Source organism: Rhamphochromis longiceps, linkage group LG1 (genome assembly GCF_057381845.1).
Source record: "Rhamphochromis longiceps isolate RC_006_pf linkage group LG1, R_longiceps_female_GT1.1, whole genome shotgun sequence".
In the NCBI taxonomy this organism is placed as follows: Eukaryota; Metazoa; Chordata; class Actinopteri; order Cichliformes; family Cichlidae; genus Rhamphochromis; species Rhamphochromis longiceps.
The window spans coordinates 42,130,908-42,147,438 of NC_140557.1; the positions used below are offsets into that span (position 1 = coordinate 42,130,908).

Consider the following 16,531-nt stretch of genomic DNA (forward strand, 5'->3'; position numbering starts at 1 on the left):
AAGACCAAGAGTCACCTCTGCTGCTGAGGATAAATTCATCCAAGTCACCAGCCTCAGAAATCACAAAACAGCACCCCAGATAAATGCCACACAGAGTTCCAGTAGCAGACACATCTCTACATCAACTGTTAAGAGGAGACTGTGTGAATCAGGTAGCTGCCAAGAAACTACTACTAAGGAAAAGCAACAAGCAGAAGATATTTCATCCATCCATTCGCTTCCGCTTCTCCTTTTCAGGGCTGCGGGGGGCGCTGGAGCCTATCCCAGCTGTCATAGGGCGAGAGGCGGGGTACACCCTGGACAGGTCGCCAGTCTGTCGCAGGGCCAACACACAGGGACAGACAACCATTCACACTCACATTCACACCTAGTGACAATTTGGATTATCCAATTAACCTATCCCCACAAGCTGCATGTCTTTGGACGGTGGGAGGAAGCCGGAGTACCCGGAGGGAACCCACGCAAACACGGGGAGAACATGCAAACTCCACACAGAAAGACCCCGGCCTGATGGTGGAATTGAACTCAGGACCTTCTTGCTGTGCGGCAACAGTGCTAACCACCGTGCCACCATGCTGCCCCCATTTATTTTAAAGAAAATACATCAAGAAACAGATTATATTCGATTTATATTTCAAATATGACAAGTGCTGATTTTATAGCAGCAAAATTATTATCTTTAAAGTTTAAGCATTTAATAAGGCGGAAAGCCTTGCACCGAGTGGATAGTCAAACTGAATCATTATAAATACATTATTTTATATTTATTACTTTTCTTATTACTTTATTGTTATAGCACTGGAGATAAATAACAAGGAAATGATTCCGGATCAGCACCATGATCGAAACCTGTTGCTGTAGTATGTAAAGTATTCTGGAGAAGGTATAATATGTCACTGTACATGCATGTGGGTGTGCGTGTTTTATGTGTATAGATATTTTAAAATGATCACGCATGATATAACACTGTCCAGACCGGCCCTGTAAGGAGAGGAGGAGGAAACAGTGAATACATGAGCTACAGTGGATCTCTCACCAGCTGGATCACAAAGAGCACAGGTAACAATAACACACGTACCAGTTGTTGCATTGCAGGAGTGTTCAAGTAGAAAAACAACAATAAACACAACTACAATGTTTTGGTTCTATAACACTTTTCTATCATTACTTTATTATGGATTAATGGTGCAGAGTTGTTAAGTGTGGATAATAAAATAACAGATTAATGCAATAACAAATTGTGCTTTGTTCTCAGATGGACAGCAAACGGACAGTGGTAGATGAGATGAGGAGAGTGAAGGAGGAAGAGAGGCAAAGAGCGAGTCACAGGCAGAGCCTCGTTTATTTCCCACTTTTTTTAAAAATCTGTTGCCTCGTGGATCCAAGCGCTGTCACAGATCTTTGCATTTAATTATTATCCCATAACACTTGTTTAATCAGCTACCAGCTCTCCTTTGGAGATTTTAACGTCTACAGTCTCAGCCCCCCAGCACCATCAGCAACAACCCATCAACAGCAACACTGAACCCCATGAGGTAAAACAGGGACTTCTTTTGCTTTGCATTGTCCCCTCCTGATGACGATCATATTCTTTGGTGTTGTTCTGAGCTCGATGGTAACCTTAATAATTTAGAAACTGCACTTTGTGTTTACTTGTGTTATCTTTTTCCAATATTTAAATTTGTTTGATGATCTGTGTCTCTAACTTTTATTATGAAAGGTATGAAGAGGAAGTGACCTCTTTTGCGCGACACGGTCGCGTGCTCGAATGATTCATCTGGCTTCCGCCAACACGTCATCGTAAATAACCATCTACATTTTGTGTAGCAAGTTTTAAAGAAGCTCTTTGGAAAAGAAAGCAGTTACGAGCTAACAGAAGCCTGTACGCGACGCTGTCTGAGACGGTCAGCTCGTCTGAGTGTGGAATGGATGATGTAACGATCGAAGACGATGATTCCACTTTCCATGTGAAGAAGCCACCCTTAAAAAACCAAGACTTGAGTTCCCTGAGCCTGACTGGTAAGCGTGTACGTTTAATTAACCAGCTTAAATGATAAAGAATATAGGAATACAGTTACTAACGTTCGTAAGACGTATCTGTCTGTAGCTCATGTTAAGGTGGGATGAAGGCGACATGTTGAGCTGTACATAAACCCGCAAACATTTAGTATTTTATTCTTTTAAGATTGTATTTATTGAAAAAATGTTGTTTCCATCGTTTCGTTGTTAAAATGTCACAGCTACTTAGATTATTGTTTATTTCTGTTGTAACTGAATTGCTGTAGTTGAGGAGTTCGTGGCCCATTATGGCTGGTACCTGGTGTTTGGAGCTGTGATGTTCTACCTGCTCATTCTGCACTTGAACAAGAGGAGATCAAGCCAGCGCAGCCCAACGCCACAAGCCTCACAAGGTCAGCACAACTCACTTTATATTCGTGCAGCAACCACAGTATTACAAAGATAAGAATTATATCAGCACGAAGTGCAGCTTCTCGTATCCAATGTTATGCTGCAGCAGGACAGTGAGAGCTTGTTCAACGTTTTCAGCAACAAGTCAGGCTTGTTCCTCGTGGGTGTAGGACGCTCTGTGGCAATTAACAGCTGAGTGTGACGTAGCACCTCTACGTTTGAGTCTTCAGCCAGATAAAGTGATGAAAGGAACAAGTTGTTACCTCCAGCTGGATAATTTACTGGTTGATCTACATTCTTGTCCTCGTGTATGGTCACAAACTCTGGGTCGTCATCAAAAGAACGAGATCTCGGATCCAAGCGGTGGAAATTTGTTTTCTTCCCACAAGGGAGGTATGGTGCTGACCACCTTTAACTGGTTCGTGCTCTGAGTTTGACGTCACACTGTGTGGCGCTTCAGTGATTTTTGTAACCCGGTGTGTTGCGCCACATCCATTGAGCGCGAATTTTTTCCGAGTTTTTTGTGATTGTCCTGAATCTCTCTGCCTAAATAACCTTACCAGTGAAATTATAGGCAGATCCTTTGTTAGTGGGCAAACTTACAAAATGAATTAGGCTTCAAATATTTTTTCCCTGACTGTAATGGTTTTACTGCCATTTTAATTAAATTCCACTACAGAAACTTGGGGATATACAAATGTATACATTTAGAGATGTAGAAAGACTTTTTAAACCACGAGGCTTTGTGGAAAACTCTTTGCAAAAAGCACTCCTCAAAGACTTCGCTTCCTATTTTGACTTCTTCTCTTCCTATAAGAGCGTGTATGTGGCGGTAATGCCTATCGTTCAGTAGAACCCTGCAGTGACTTCCTGTGCTGATGACATGATGTGGACTGGTTCTTATATAGTGCTTTCTACTCTAACTGAGCACTCAAAGTGCTTTATGCAGCCTGCCTGAGAGCAACTTGACGTTGGATCTTGCTCAAGGATATTTGACATGCAGAGTGGAACAGACGAACCTGAACATCATAGCTGATTAAACTGTGGATTCTATTCTGTACCAGAAAATCCTGCAGAAAAACATCCAGCAATTAGTTTGTACCCTTGAGCACACTTGGGTTATTGGCAATGACCTGAAACGCGCTCACAAGACCACCTCTAAATGATTAATTTAGGAAACAAATGTGTTTTTGAAGTGGCCTGATCAAAGTCAGATTAAAATGTTTCAACATGACCTTAAACAGACTATTCATCCTCAAACTCTACAGTGTAGCTAATTTAAAAGAAAAAAGAAAAAAATCCCCCCCAGGCGATGTCAAATATGCATTGCTGTTACTGAAAACAATCCACTGGGGTTCTTGCTGGCAAGAGTTGCACAACCATTAATTAGGTTAGGGGGCAATTACATTGTCACACTGGCTCAGGTGTGTTAGAATGTCTTGTCCTTAATCAGTTAAATCATTTACAACAGTAATGGATCACAGGCCCATTCAAAGTTCTCCAGTCCGTTCTCTTTTTGATGTATCGAATCCCGTTTAGGTTGTGGGTATCAGTCACTGTTGTTATCCAGGCTTCAAGGGTTACAACAGCTTTTTCTTAGAGAGGAATAGAATAGAATGCACTTGTTGTCACTATACAGATGTACAATGAGATCCAGAGCATCTCCAACTCAGTGCAAACATGTGGGAGAAGAAGGGGGGATGAGGTGCACATTTTGTTTGCACACAGGTGGCTGTAGGGAAGGAGTTGATGCTGTGTTCTCTATGTAATTAAAGGGGATCTGGTGTTATATGCATTTTGTAAGTCTTTGAAAACAAATTTGGGACACATGACGTTTAAAAACCTTTTCCACATATTTCTGAATTTTTCTGTTCTCAGTTCTCTTTCCATGTTTGTTTGTCTCTGTCCTTGTAATGTACTATATGTACTATATGTACTATAGCTAGAACGTCACGCAATATTATTTGACTTGGAAGTCCTTAGACACAAGTCTGATTTTTCGGTTACTACATCTGTCTTTACGAAGTGTCTGATCTGTAGGTATATAGAAAAATCTGCCCTTGGTAACCTGTATTTCTCTTGAAGATATGTTATTAGATATGTTATTGCATCGTCCTGATTTAACTTTCGATTTCTGTTTGTTACATAAAGATCCAACACTGGTGGAAAGGAGAGAAGAGGCTATGGCAGCAGCCAGGATGAAGATGCAAGAAGAGCTTGATGCCAAAGCGTCCATCTTTAGAGAGAAACAGAAATTGGTAGAGTTTGTAAAAAAGAAAATCAAAGAAGGATGATTTTCTGTCAATATCAGATGTCAACACACTGTTTTTATTTAATTTGTGGACAGCAAGAAGAGGAGAAGAGGAGGCAGAAAATAGAGATGTGGGAGAGTATGCAGCAGGGAAAGAGTTATAAAGGAGCTCCAAAACTCTCTCAGGTAATTTTTCATCTGAAACATTTGTATTTGTGCTGCTCTGTGAAAGGGTGTGTCCTCAAGTACGGCTGTTATGATACTCGTTCATTTAACAAGTTATTTAGACAATTTCAGTAAAGCTTGTGAAGTTAAAGTATATTTACTCATGTAGCTGTTGACGTGGCCTCACATTGAAATAAAGAAGCGATCTGATTTCCCGCAGTTTCCACGCAGCCATACATCACAATGTAATTAGTTTGTTGAAGGGGTATAGCCAGGTGTCATCTCTGGCTTCTACTTCTTGTTCCAGATCGATTCCCTAGTATTTCACCTCGTAATGTAAGCTACACTTACAGTTTCCTCGAACTCATGATTTTAGAAGGTTTTTCCTGTTTAGCTACATGCACAACTGCAGGTGCAGGTGTATGTATAACTTGTACATATCGTTCTAGTGTAAATGTAAATGTGTCTGTTATTGTGTAAATACTAGGGGTGCAACGACACTCGTATCGATATTGAACCGTTCGATACAGTGCTTTCGGTTCGGTACGCATATGTATCGAACAATACAACATTTTTAATTTATTTTATCAACTTTTCTTCTGACGATGCTGTCTGTGTTGAGCGCTCAGTGGATCTGCGCTCGACTACTTCGCCAAGGCTGCACTGTCGAGCGCAGATCCACTGAGCGCAGCGCAAGCTAGCGGGACTGTCACTACCCGATCCGTACCGGAAACCCGATCGGTACCCCGCATGCGCAAATCTTACGTCACTTCCTCTCTTTGCCAACATTGCGACATTCAATATATTTGAATGATGCGGTTAGCGCCCAGTTAGCTCCTAGCATTTCTCAACAGCTCTGCCTCCTTTTCGACTGCCCGGGACATTTAAACAATGGATAATCCGTATACAAACAAATTCATGCTTTTCTCCTCAACAGAGAGCGTCCCCCGATTGAGCAACAGCGCCGTAAAATAAGAAGAATGGCGCCTAATTACAGAGTTAATAATACAGACTTTGTAACATGTCACGTGACAATTCAGCAGCCAGATGAAGTGTTTACTGACAACTGACAGTGACAGCAGACATCATCATCACTATTCCAACAATCCTCTCCACACAGACGAGCATAAACACACTCGACTGTCACTAAATCAAATTTAACACATGTTTGTAATGACGCTAATTCAGTTTACAATAGGGTTAGACCGCTCGGTCAGCAGGTGGCAGTATCCTCGTACACTGGGGAGTAAACTGCCATTAAACGAACAGAAGAAGAAGAAAACCCTGCACATGCGCGGTACAGATCGGGTAGACCCGATTTGTACGGTCCAACTTTGCACATGCGCAGTAAGGATCGAGGAGTCCTGATCTGTCACTATCTTTTTATTTATCGTTTTTGTCTACATTGTATTACAATGTTTCATTATTGGAAACATTTTAAGAGATGCTTGTTATTCTTAACATCTCAACAGATACTCTGACCCGTAACTATCGTTACGGTCCGGATCGGGTAGTGACAGGAACAGAAGTTAAGCTCCTTGCAACATGGCAACTGCCTCAACGCTAGCCGAAATTGAACCTCCCCCACCCTCATTCAGATCTGGCGTTTGGAACTATTTTGGTTTTCATGTGAAAACCTGATATACTTTGAATCACCTTGTTGTTGAATTGTGCTATACAAATAAACTTGCCTTGCCTTGATATGTTTAATATGCTGCTGAGAATATAGCCCAGAAGAAGCGTATAGTATAGCTTTTATTTTGGAAAGAGCCATTTCTCTGTAATGGACTCTTTTCCAAAGATGAGGGATTTCTCCATCAGATTTATTTTTTTATTACTTTGTTGTTTCAGCAACATTAAATTTAAAAACTGTACTTTTGAGTTAAAATATATATTTATAATTTTAATAAATAACAAATTAAAAAGGCATGAACATTTTTTTGTATCGAAAAAATATCGAACCGTGACACCAAAGTATCGAACCGAACCGTGAATTTTGTGTATCGGTGCACCCCTAGTTAATACTTACGCTATTGTGTTCCTCACACACATGGAGAGATGCCAAACTGCCTTTTATTGTTCTTGTAACAGTGACAATAAAGATTTTATTCTAATATGTGTCACTGCAGACTACTGAGGAGACCAGCTCATCCCAGACGATGCTGAAACCAAAGAAGGACAAGAGGCCTTTTCGCAATGCAGGTACGTAGTAGATGAGGTAGGGTTTGTTTATATGACTGACATATGTGCTGAGGAGGCAACACAGTTACAACCCCCCCATATGCAAATGAAGCATGGCAGCTGAACAACAGGCACTAAAATAAGAAAAACAAAAATCCCTCATTTGAACTAGAGATGGACCGATCCGATATTACGTATCGGTATCGGTGCGATACTGACCTAAATTACTGGATCGGATATCGGAGAGAAATAAAAAATGTAATCGATCCATTAAATATCACAAAAGCACCTCACAAAACTTGCAACACGGCGTAACTCAGCTGATAACCTTTGCACGTCAGAGCAGTGTGCTCACGTGATAGAGCGGCTGTGGCGTGCAAGACCTGTTGGCGGTCTGGTTTAGCATTTGTAGCCTCGCTACCAACCCGGCATTTCATCTCCGAGAAAGGTTTCCCCGAGAGAAGTAAAGCAAGTGTGTAAGTTCATCTCTGAATGTTTGTAAAGCATTCCCACGTTAAGCTTAACAACCGATATATGGAGCGACTGCCTCTTCTTGCTGCTACTTCAATCATGAAACTGATCTGTGATCAGCTGATCGGCTTTTCTCTTCTTTGTTTTTGGCCCACTTTGCACCAGAAAGAGGAAACCAGCGGCTGAACAACAGCAGCACGTTTAAGCTTGATAAGCTGTTGTTAGAAAGTAATATTAAATAAATTCTACACCAGGATCTTTTTCTACAGCTGACATAACTGTGCAGGGGCGAATCTAGCAAAGTTTAGCCAGGGGGGCCGATAGGGCATGAACAGGGAAAAGGGGGCACAAAGACATACTTTTCTTTCTTATTCTCATTTAAAATGTCTCGCTTTTAATAATTAATTATCTGAATCTTACACCCAAAGTTTTTACCTGATGTAAAATATATAGAAGTCCATTACTGTATATAGTAACTGTTAAGTCTAATACACTCTAGTAAGCCATAGTACTTTTGGGAAGATATAATCAGTGCAGTCTGCAGTTCTGTAGAAGAAAGATGTTATATCTATTTAATTATTGTAGAAAAATAATTTATTTCTGTGCATTTTTTTTTTTTACACATGCATTAAAGTAAAGTTGATTACATCGATTAAGCATCATGAGGTGAGGGGTGGTTCCCTATTTTTTTTTTTTTTTTTTTTTTTGCTGGGAGTTTGCAACCCTATTAGTTAGGTTGTTTAATATTCCTGCTAACTACTCTTTAAAACACCAGAATAGGGAGGATGGTGCAGGTTTAAGTTTATTAGATTGATGAGTGTTGCTAACTATGAAACATTTTGGGTGCAGTGTATTTTTTGAATACAGGTATAGCAGAATAGCTTTAGTGTTTGTTTGTTTTTTAAAACTTGACTATGAACTTATACACAATGCAGCAAGATATTAAAAATTACACTATATCGGATTCATATCGGTATCGGCAGATATCCAAATTTAGGATATCGGCATCGGACATAAAAAAGTGGTATTGTGCCATCTCTAATTTGAACGTCGGGAAGTTCGGGAGAATACAAAGAAAAGGACTGGTTTTATAACAGTGTTCTGTAAATACTTCCTGTCAATGATTCATGGAATATGGTCTACATGTGGAGTCGGTGGCCTTCTATGGGTGTTGGAGAGCTGTTCGAACGATCACCAGATGTGTGACAAAAGAATCTGCTGTGATGGTAATGACACTCTGCGCTCTCTTAACGGTCTCCTACTGCAGCTATTTATCAGAGGGGTGCAGAAGGGTTAAAAAAAATTCAAGTGGTTTACAGCAGGCACTTCACTGAATTTAAATCCATGTATGTAATCCACACATTATTAGTAAAACTACTGTTAAGATGTACCAAATTTCCCCTTGTTTTTTAGGATTATTCTATTCTATTCTATTCTATTCTATTCTTCTACGTAATACATTTAACAAGTTGTGTTATTAAAGTGTTTATTTATTCATCGTCAGGATTCAGACGATTCTTTCCCATAAATGTTTGCTTGGTTATTCCCTACATTCAGGTTAAGGGGGTGTGATCATAATGAAGCTTTGATTGCACAATAAGATAAGATAACTCTTTATTATCATTGCACATTCATGCTTAGTACAGTAGTATAACGAAATGGGACAATTGTCCCACGTCAACAAAACAGAGCACAGTAAACTTTAGATTGGATAAAAAGTGCAAATAGGTATGGCCTAATATATTAAAGAATGAATGTTTATTGCACATTATTTCCTACCAGAAAAGCCCAGGGAGGTAGCTAATCAGGTCAGCTGTTAGCATTGGTTAGGGCTATTGCCTTGTTGTAAAGGCTGTCCTTGAGTCTGTTTGTCTGTGACCTCAGCAGCCTGAATCCAGACAGCAGCAACTTAAACACCCGGTGTCCTGGGTGTGTGCAATCCTGTAGGATGTTGCAAGCGCAGCAAGCGCTGCATAGGTCCTTTAGGGAGGGCAGAGGCTGTCCAGTGATTTTTTTTGGGCCATATTAATGACCATCTCAAGTGCCTTTTTGTGTGCCATGGTGCAGCTGGAGATACAGTACAGTATGTCAGCACACTTTCAATGGCACAACAGTAGAAGACGATGAGCAGCTCCCTCTTCAGGTCCATTTTTGGAGGATTCTCAGAAATTGGAGACGCTGTTGGGCCTTCTTTAAAACCTCTCAGGTATTTGAGCTCAATTGGAGGTCGGTGTCTATGTGCACACCCAGGAACTTGAAACTGGACACGCTTTCCAAACACTTCCTGTTGATGCTGATGGGCTGTAGCACTGACTTCGTCCTTCTGAAGTCCAATACCAGGTTGTTGTCTGCGCACCAATCCAATAGCATCTGAGCCTCAGCTCTGTACGCTGTTTCGTCTCCCTCAGAGATGAGCCCCACAGCGGTGGTGTCATCTGTGAACTTAATGACTGCATTGTCTTGGTTGGGTACTGACAGAGTCATGTGTGTACGGAGTGTTCAGGAGGGGACTTAGTAAACAGCCTTGTGGAGAGCCGGTGTAAAGGCTGATGAAAGCTGAGGTCCCACTCTAACTCTCTGTACACAGGCCAAGAGAAGTTTCTGATAAAAGGAAGTCCAATATGCAGCAGTTTTACTGTCCGTCTGTATCAGTTAACGTAGAACTAAAGTCAACAAAGAGCAGCTTGTTCTTCATATGCAGATGATGTTGTTTTGTTCTTGTCAAACCCTGAGCGATCTGTTCCTGTACTCTTAGATGTGGTGAGGTCGTTTGGGGAAATCTCAGGTTATACAATTAATTGGCAGAAGAGTGAGTTTGTGGCTTTAACTTGGATGTTGATCTTTTGAAAATTTTGCCTTTTAAAATTACAGACAGATTGAAATACTTGGTGTTATTTTGCCTAAGGATCCTAAATTGATCTTTAAGTTGAATTATCTTGAACAAGTTGAAAAATTGAAAAAGGACATTGAGAAATGGAGGGCTCTCCCTATTCCCATGGTAGGTCGCATTAATGTAATCAAAATGGTTTCCCTTCCTAAATTTCTATATTTATTTTTAAACTCACCTATCTTTTTGAATAAGCAACTTTTTAAAGTGGTCGACTCAGTAGTATTACCATGTGTTTGGGGCTTTAAAGCTCACAGGATACCAAAAGTTCATCTATGTAAGTCTAAACTTACGGGTGGATTTGCTCTGCCACTGTTTCAGTTTTATTATTGGGCTGCAAACGCCAGAACTCCTGCTCACTGGCAGGAAGGGTACAGAAAGGTCATGTCTGCCGAGACCCCACCCCGGGTGGTCACAGAGAGTGGTGGGGTGGAGAATCGTTCCCTCCCTGCTCTTCTTTTTTCGTCCTCTAATCCGCGAACCAAGGTCAATAATTTTATAGTTTCGAACTGCGTTAAAATCTTCCGTCAGATCAAAAAAGGTTGTGCTCTACCGGACACTTCGATCCATACTCCAGCATATTGTAATCATGCATTTCCACCCTCATGTTTAGACGCCTTATTTGAGGTCTGGACACAGAAAGGTATTATTACTCTCAAAGATTTATATATTGACAGGCAGTTTGCATCATTTACTCAGTTGCAGAACAAGTTCTCTCTCCCTGCGTCACATTTTTTTCATTATTTACAGATAAGAAACTATGTTCGTCAGAGTATCCTAAATTTTCCATCTCTTCTGGGAGAGGGGTCAATTTTTGCTCTCCTTCTGAGCTCCCCGGATTCTAAAAAGTTGGTTTCTGGTTTTGTGAAAGCTTTTTCTGAGTATTTAAATTTTAAATCTGACTTTTTGAAGATGGCATGGGAGGAGGAGCTTGGTTTGCAAATTGGAGATGAGGTGTGGGAGAGGAGTCTGTGTAGGATCCATTGTTGCTCTATAAATGCAGGCATCGGTTGATTCAATTCAAAGTGCTTCACAGACGTCATTATTCAAAAACTAAACTCCACAGGATTTTTCCTTCTATCAGTCCGATATGTGATCGTTGTAAACTTGGAGAAGGCTCTCTCACTCGTTTATTTTGGACTTGTCCCAAATTGCATAACTATTGGTTGGACATTTTTAAATGTTTTTCTGGTATCTATAATCGCACATTAGAGCCGGACCCAATAACTGCATTGTTTGGATCTTCCTCTTCCTTTTTACACCTCAGCTCTGCTGCACAAACTACAGTTTTGTTCAGAATGGTAATTGCTAAGAAAACTATCTTGACTCTGTGGAAGTCGTATATTGTACCTCAATTCAAAATGTGGCTGACAGAACTGACTGCTCTACTGCACATGGAGAGGATTAGTAGTAATTTCTTTGATGTGTGGCAGCCATTTTTAGACCATGTATTAAAACAAAGTCCTGTTTGATCGATCACCAATAACTCAGCCTACCACCTTAGCGTTTTATTTCTGTTTATTGCCAGTGTTGAAGTAGTATTTTTGTCGTTGCAGTGTAATCTTTTGCCTTATTTGTGTGTTTTTGCCCTTGCTGCTGTGTTGTCTGTTGCTTTTTTGTCTTTTTTTCCCCTTATATCAAAAAATCTCAATAAACATACTTAAAAAAAAAACAAAAACAAAGTGCAGCCTGGTGTAACGCCCTTTGTTGTTCTAGCTGGGAGATTGTGGTGTGGATCGTAGTAACAGTGGTGCCTTCAGTTGATCTGTTTGCTGTATGCGATCTGGAGTGGGTAGAGTGTTGGGTGGCAGCCAGGACATCATGTGGCGTCGGACCAGTTTCTCAAAACACTTCAATCCCAAGAAATGATTGTGTAGAAAATACTATTCCTGACCTGATAGACTCAACCTTGTTTACAAAGAAAGGAATTGATTACATACGTCAGCAAAGGCTTTCAGGGTGGTCGACTGTGGTACATTTAGAAAAGAACTCATAGTCTTAAAAATATATGCGTATATGCGACACCACAGGGGGATCTTGTGGGTGCTGCAAGATAAGTCTAATATGGCATAATGTGTTACCAGTGGTGTTCTTGGTGACTTCGGTCCCAACTGCTTTTAGATCATTAACAAGCTCCTCTTGTGCAGTTCAGGGCTGATCCACCTCCTTTTTCATGATCGTCCTCACACCATGAGCAAGGGTGCATGTAGCTCCAGACCTTGGGTTATTGATGTTTCTTCTGTTTCTGAATAATCACAGTTGTCACCAAGCTTCTTGTCGATGGACTTATATAAAAACATTCCACTGTTTAGTGATGTACTCAATAAATACAGGACTGTTTGTTAAATATGCAGTCATCCTCCGCTGGTGTGAATAAGGGTCAAAATCAGGCAGGTAAATAGTTATGCTTACTAATGAATGATCAGATAGACCTCCTTAGCCCTCATTCACTTCTGACTTTTCAGGAGATTTGTTGGATACAGATTTTGCAGCTCTTGTGGGAGGCGTCTTTTTCGAGGTTGTACAGAAAGTAGGAATCATTAAACATGAACATGTACCAGTGGGAGCTGAGGAAAGACCGTCCGCTCAGTCTGACTGTATCATGTGACGTTGTGGAAACTTTTTCAATGATGACAATATACACATTGAGTTTGAGCGGGGGAACCTGCAGTCAGCTGAGACTGAAGAAGGCAGTTGGATGATGACGAAACGTTTCTCCCAGTGATAACGTTATATCCAGAGGAACCGAGTCAACTTGGAATTTCCTTAACTGCATCAAGTCTGTGAAGGTTCTCAGTCATCCAGGTCATCGTAGTTAACTGCATCGAGACATTTCTCGTTGATATTCTCTCTATATCATTAAGAAATTAAATGAATGGAATTACCATCAAAAATTAGACTCTTTTTTTCTTTTTTTTTCCTTTGGAGGTGAGCACACTTGAAAAGAAGTTTGAAAGTGAACAAATGATCAAATAGTTTTTCCCTACTGGAATATTGGCTTTAAGAACAGATCAGCTGAAACACTGATTTGAAGTTTATTACAAAGCAAAAACTCAAAAAACCTCAACTCTCTGCGTTTTAGAACAAAAAGCTTAATTTTGTTTTAATGTGTTAAATGTTTCTTTTGTCTGCTTCCTTTCTTCTTTGCATGTTTTACAGATTACAATCCCCTCACTGGACAGGGAGGAGGTTCTTGTTCCTGGAGACCTGGCAGGAGAGGACCCTCATCTGGTGGATGAGGTTAAAAAAGGTTGGAGGCGCTGGACTGCTGGACCTTTGACCTCTGACATCCTGATGTACACACTGGCTGTGGAAATTAAGCTGATAATGTCACCTATCCCATGCTTTATTAGAGTTGAGAATACTTCATAGTTGTTGATCAGTTGGCATAATTGATGACATGTACCTGCACCATGTTTTATTTCTCTTCAGTGTTCACTTTCAACCCATTGTATGCTTTTCGTAGATAACTGAACTGAAAATTATTTGCTTGTCATGAAGCCATTCCTATAAACGGTTATAACCAGTAGGGTTGGCTGATGATTTTCACACAACCAGTGTATGTGTGTGTGTGCGTGTGTGGGGGGGGTCTCCTTATATATTTTATTTTGTTTATACCTAAGTGTGCCACTATAGCTGAATAGTTTATATTACTCCAGGACTCTAGCTGGTGGATAAAACAGAATGAAATTGAACTTTCGGATTATATAGTTGAAAAAATTGATATATAAAAATGGAAGGAGGTTCTGTACATTGTTGTGCTCATTTGCATTATACAATAAAGAATACAGTCTGCAGGATTTTAAATGTGTTGTCTTATTAACAGTTACTGTATTATTTACATTGTGTGTAATGTGGAAACCAGTACATTGTGCTTCTCAGACACTCCACAGCATATCTTTGAAGAACTGAATGTTGTTGTTACTGAAGCAGCAGTAACACCACAGTGTTCTTAAAGACAAATGGCTGTGTGGAGTCTAAACACTGTAGTGTGAAAAGTAAAACAGCCGTTCAGGAAATGACCTTGAGCTTTTTCATTTCACACAGACAAAACACAGACAAAAGTTCATCAATGTTCGGGGTCGGGCTCTGAGCTGAGGAAGTCCTCAGGATTGAGTCAAGGTGTTTATCAGTAAGACGGCTCCGGTGTGATGTTTTTAGCTTCATCAAAGAGAACAACTGTTCACACAGGTATGTGCTGCCAAACATGGAGAGCGTCTGAGCAGCTTGAATGCGCAGCTGCGGCATTGTGTCGGGGATGAAACGTGCAAACTCGGCGGCACCCGCTCTCTCATATTTTCCCCTCAGTGTGTCATTGCACTGGAGCTCAATCGACTCCATCTGGAGGTTCGGTGGTGCGCTTTCCACATCAACTCCAAAAGGATTGGCAAGTAGTTCAAACCTGCTTCTTTGAGCTTCAAAGTCAGCAGATCGGCGTCGGAACTCGGCGGCAAGTATGTTGAGCGGTAGAGCGCTTCTCTTTCGTGGTCTGGCAGCTGGGGAAGTGGCTCAAGGTTTCTTTCTGCGTCTCCCACAGACTCAGCTTGGTTTGAAACGCCGTCACCGTACTGCACATATCAGAGATGACACGCCCCCGTCCCTGCAGTTGCAGGTTCATCACGTTCAGATGGCTTGTGATGTCGCACAGAAACGCCATTTCACACATAAATGTTTCATCTCAAAGCTCTGTTGTGTCTTTCCTTTTGCTTTCCATGAACAGACAGATCTCCTCACGAAGCTCGAAACATCTTTGCAGCACCTTTCCCTGGCTTAGCCATCGCACATCTGTGTGATAGGGCAAGTCACCATGCTCTGTATCTAACGCTCCCAGAAATGCCCTGAACTGGCGGTGATTTAAACTTCTGATGAAGTTAACTGCGCGCGTTATGATGGTCATTACATGTCACATAACGACTCCTGGTGTATTATGCAGTGATAAGCTGTCAGCTCCTCTGTGACATTTTCCATCTGCAAATTCGTAGCCAGTGCACTGACACTGAGCCATTGACCTCTCAGGTTATGTCTACCACTGGTTCGGAGACCGCATCACATAATGAGCCACATACAGTGGGGCAAAAAAAGTATTTAGTCAGCCACCGATTGTGCAAGTTCCCCCACCTAAAATGATGACAGAGGTCAGTAATTTGCACCAGAGGTACACTTCAACTGTGAGAGACAGAATGTGAAAACAAAATCCATGAATCCACATGGTAGGATTTGTAAAGAATTTATTCGTAAATCAGGGTGGAAAATAAGTATTTGGTCAATAACAAAAATACAACTCAATACTTTGTAACATAACCTTTGTTGGCAATAACAGAGGTCAAACGTTTACTATAGGTCTTTACCAGGTTTGCACACACAGTAGCTGGTATTTTGGCCCATTCCTCCATGCAGATCTTCTCGAGAGCAGTGATGTTTTGGGGCTGTCGCCGAGCAACACGGACTTTCAACTCCCGCCACAGATTTTCTATGGGGTTGAGGTCTGGAGACTGGCTAGGCCACTCCAGGACTTTCAAATGCTTCTTACGGAGCCACTCCTTTGTTGCCCGGGCGGTGTGTTTTGGATCATTGTCATGTTGGAAGACCCAGCCTCGTTTCATCTTCAAAGTTCTCACTGATGGAAGGAGGTTTTGGCTCAAAATCTCACGATACATGGCCCCATTCATTCTGTCCTTAACACGGACCAGTCGTCCTGTCCCCTTGGCAGAAAAACAGCCCCATAGCATGATGTTTCCACCCCCATGCTTCACAGTAGGTATGGTGTTCTTGGGATGCAACTCAGTATTCTTCGTCCTCCAAACACGACGAGTTGAGTTTATACCAAAAAGTTCTACTTTGGTTTCATCTGACCACATGACATTCTCCCAATCCTCTGCTGTATCATCCATGTGCTCTCTGGCAAACTTCAGACGGGCCTGGACATGCACTGGCTTCAGCAGCGGAACACGTCTGGCACTGCGGGATTTGATTCCCTGCCGTTGTAGTGTGTTACTGATGGTGACCTTTGTTACTTTGGTCCCAGCTCTCTGCAGGTCATTCACCAGGTCCCCCCGTGTGGTTCTGGGATCTTTGCTCACCGTTCTCATGATCATTTTGACCCCACGGGATGAGATCTTGCGTGGAGCCCCAGATGGAGGGAGATTATCAGTGGTCTTGTATGTCTT

At 41.4% G+C, this 16,531-nt stretch overlaps 1 protein-coding gene across 1 annotated transcript; it reads left to right on the forward strand.

The window, feature by feature from the left end:
* Window positions 1-1,753: 1,753 nt before the first annotated feature.
* On the forward strand, window positions 1,754-14,386 carry selenos (selenoprotein S). The gene is made up of 6 exons (XM_085409634.1): window positions 1,754-2,019; window positions 2,286-2,411; window positions 4,561-4,667; window positions 4,757-4,846; window positions 6,955-7,027; window positions 13,524-14,386. Exons 1-6 carry the CDS (start codon window positions 1,926-1,928, stop codon window positions 13,607-13,609), a joined length of 576 nt encoding a protein of 191 aa, XP_085265760.1. The 5' UTR covers window positions 1,754-1,925; the 3' UTR covers window positions 13,610-14,386.
* The last annotated feature ends 2,145 nt before the right edge of the window (window positions 14,387-16,531 follow it).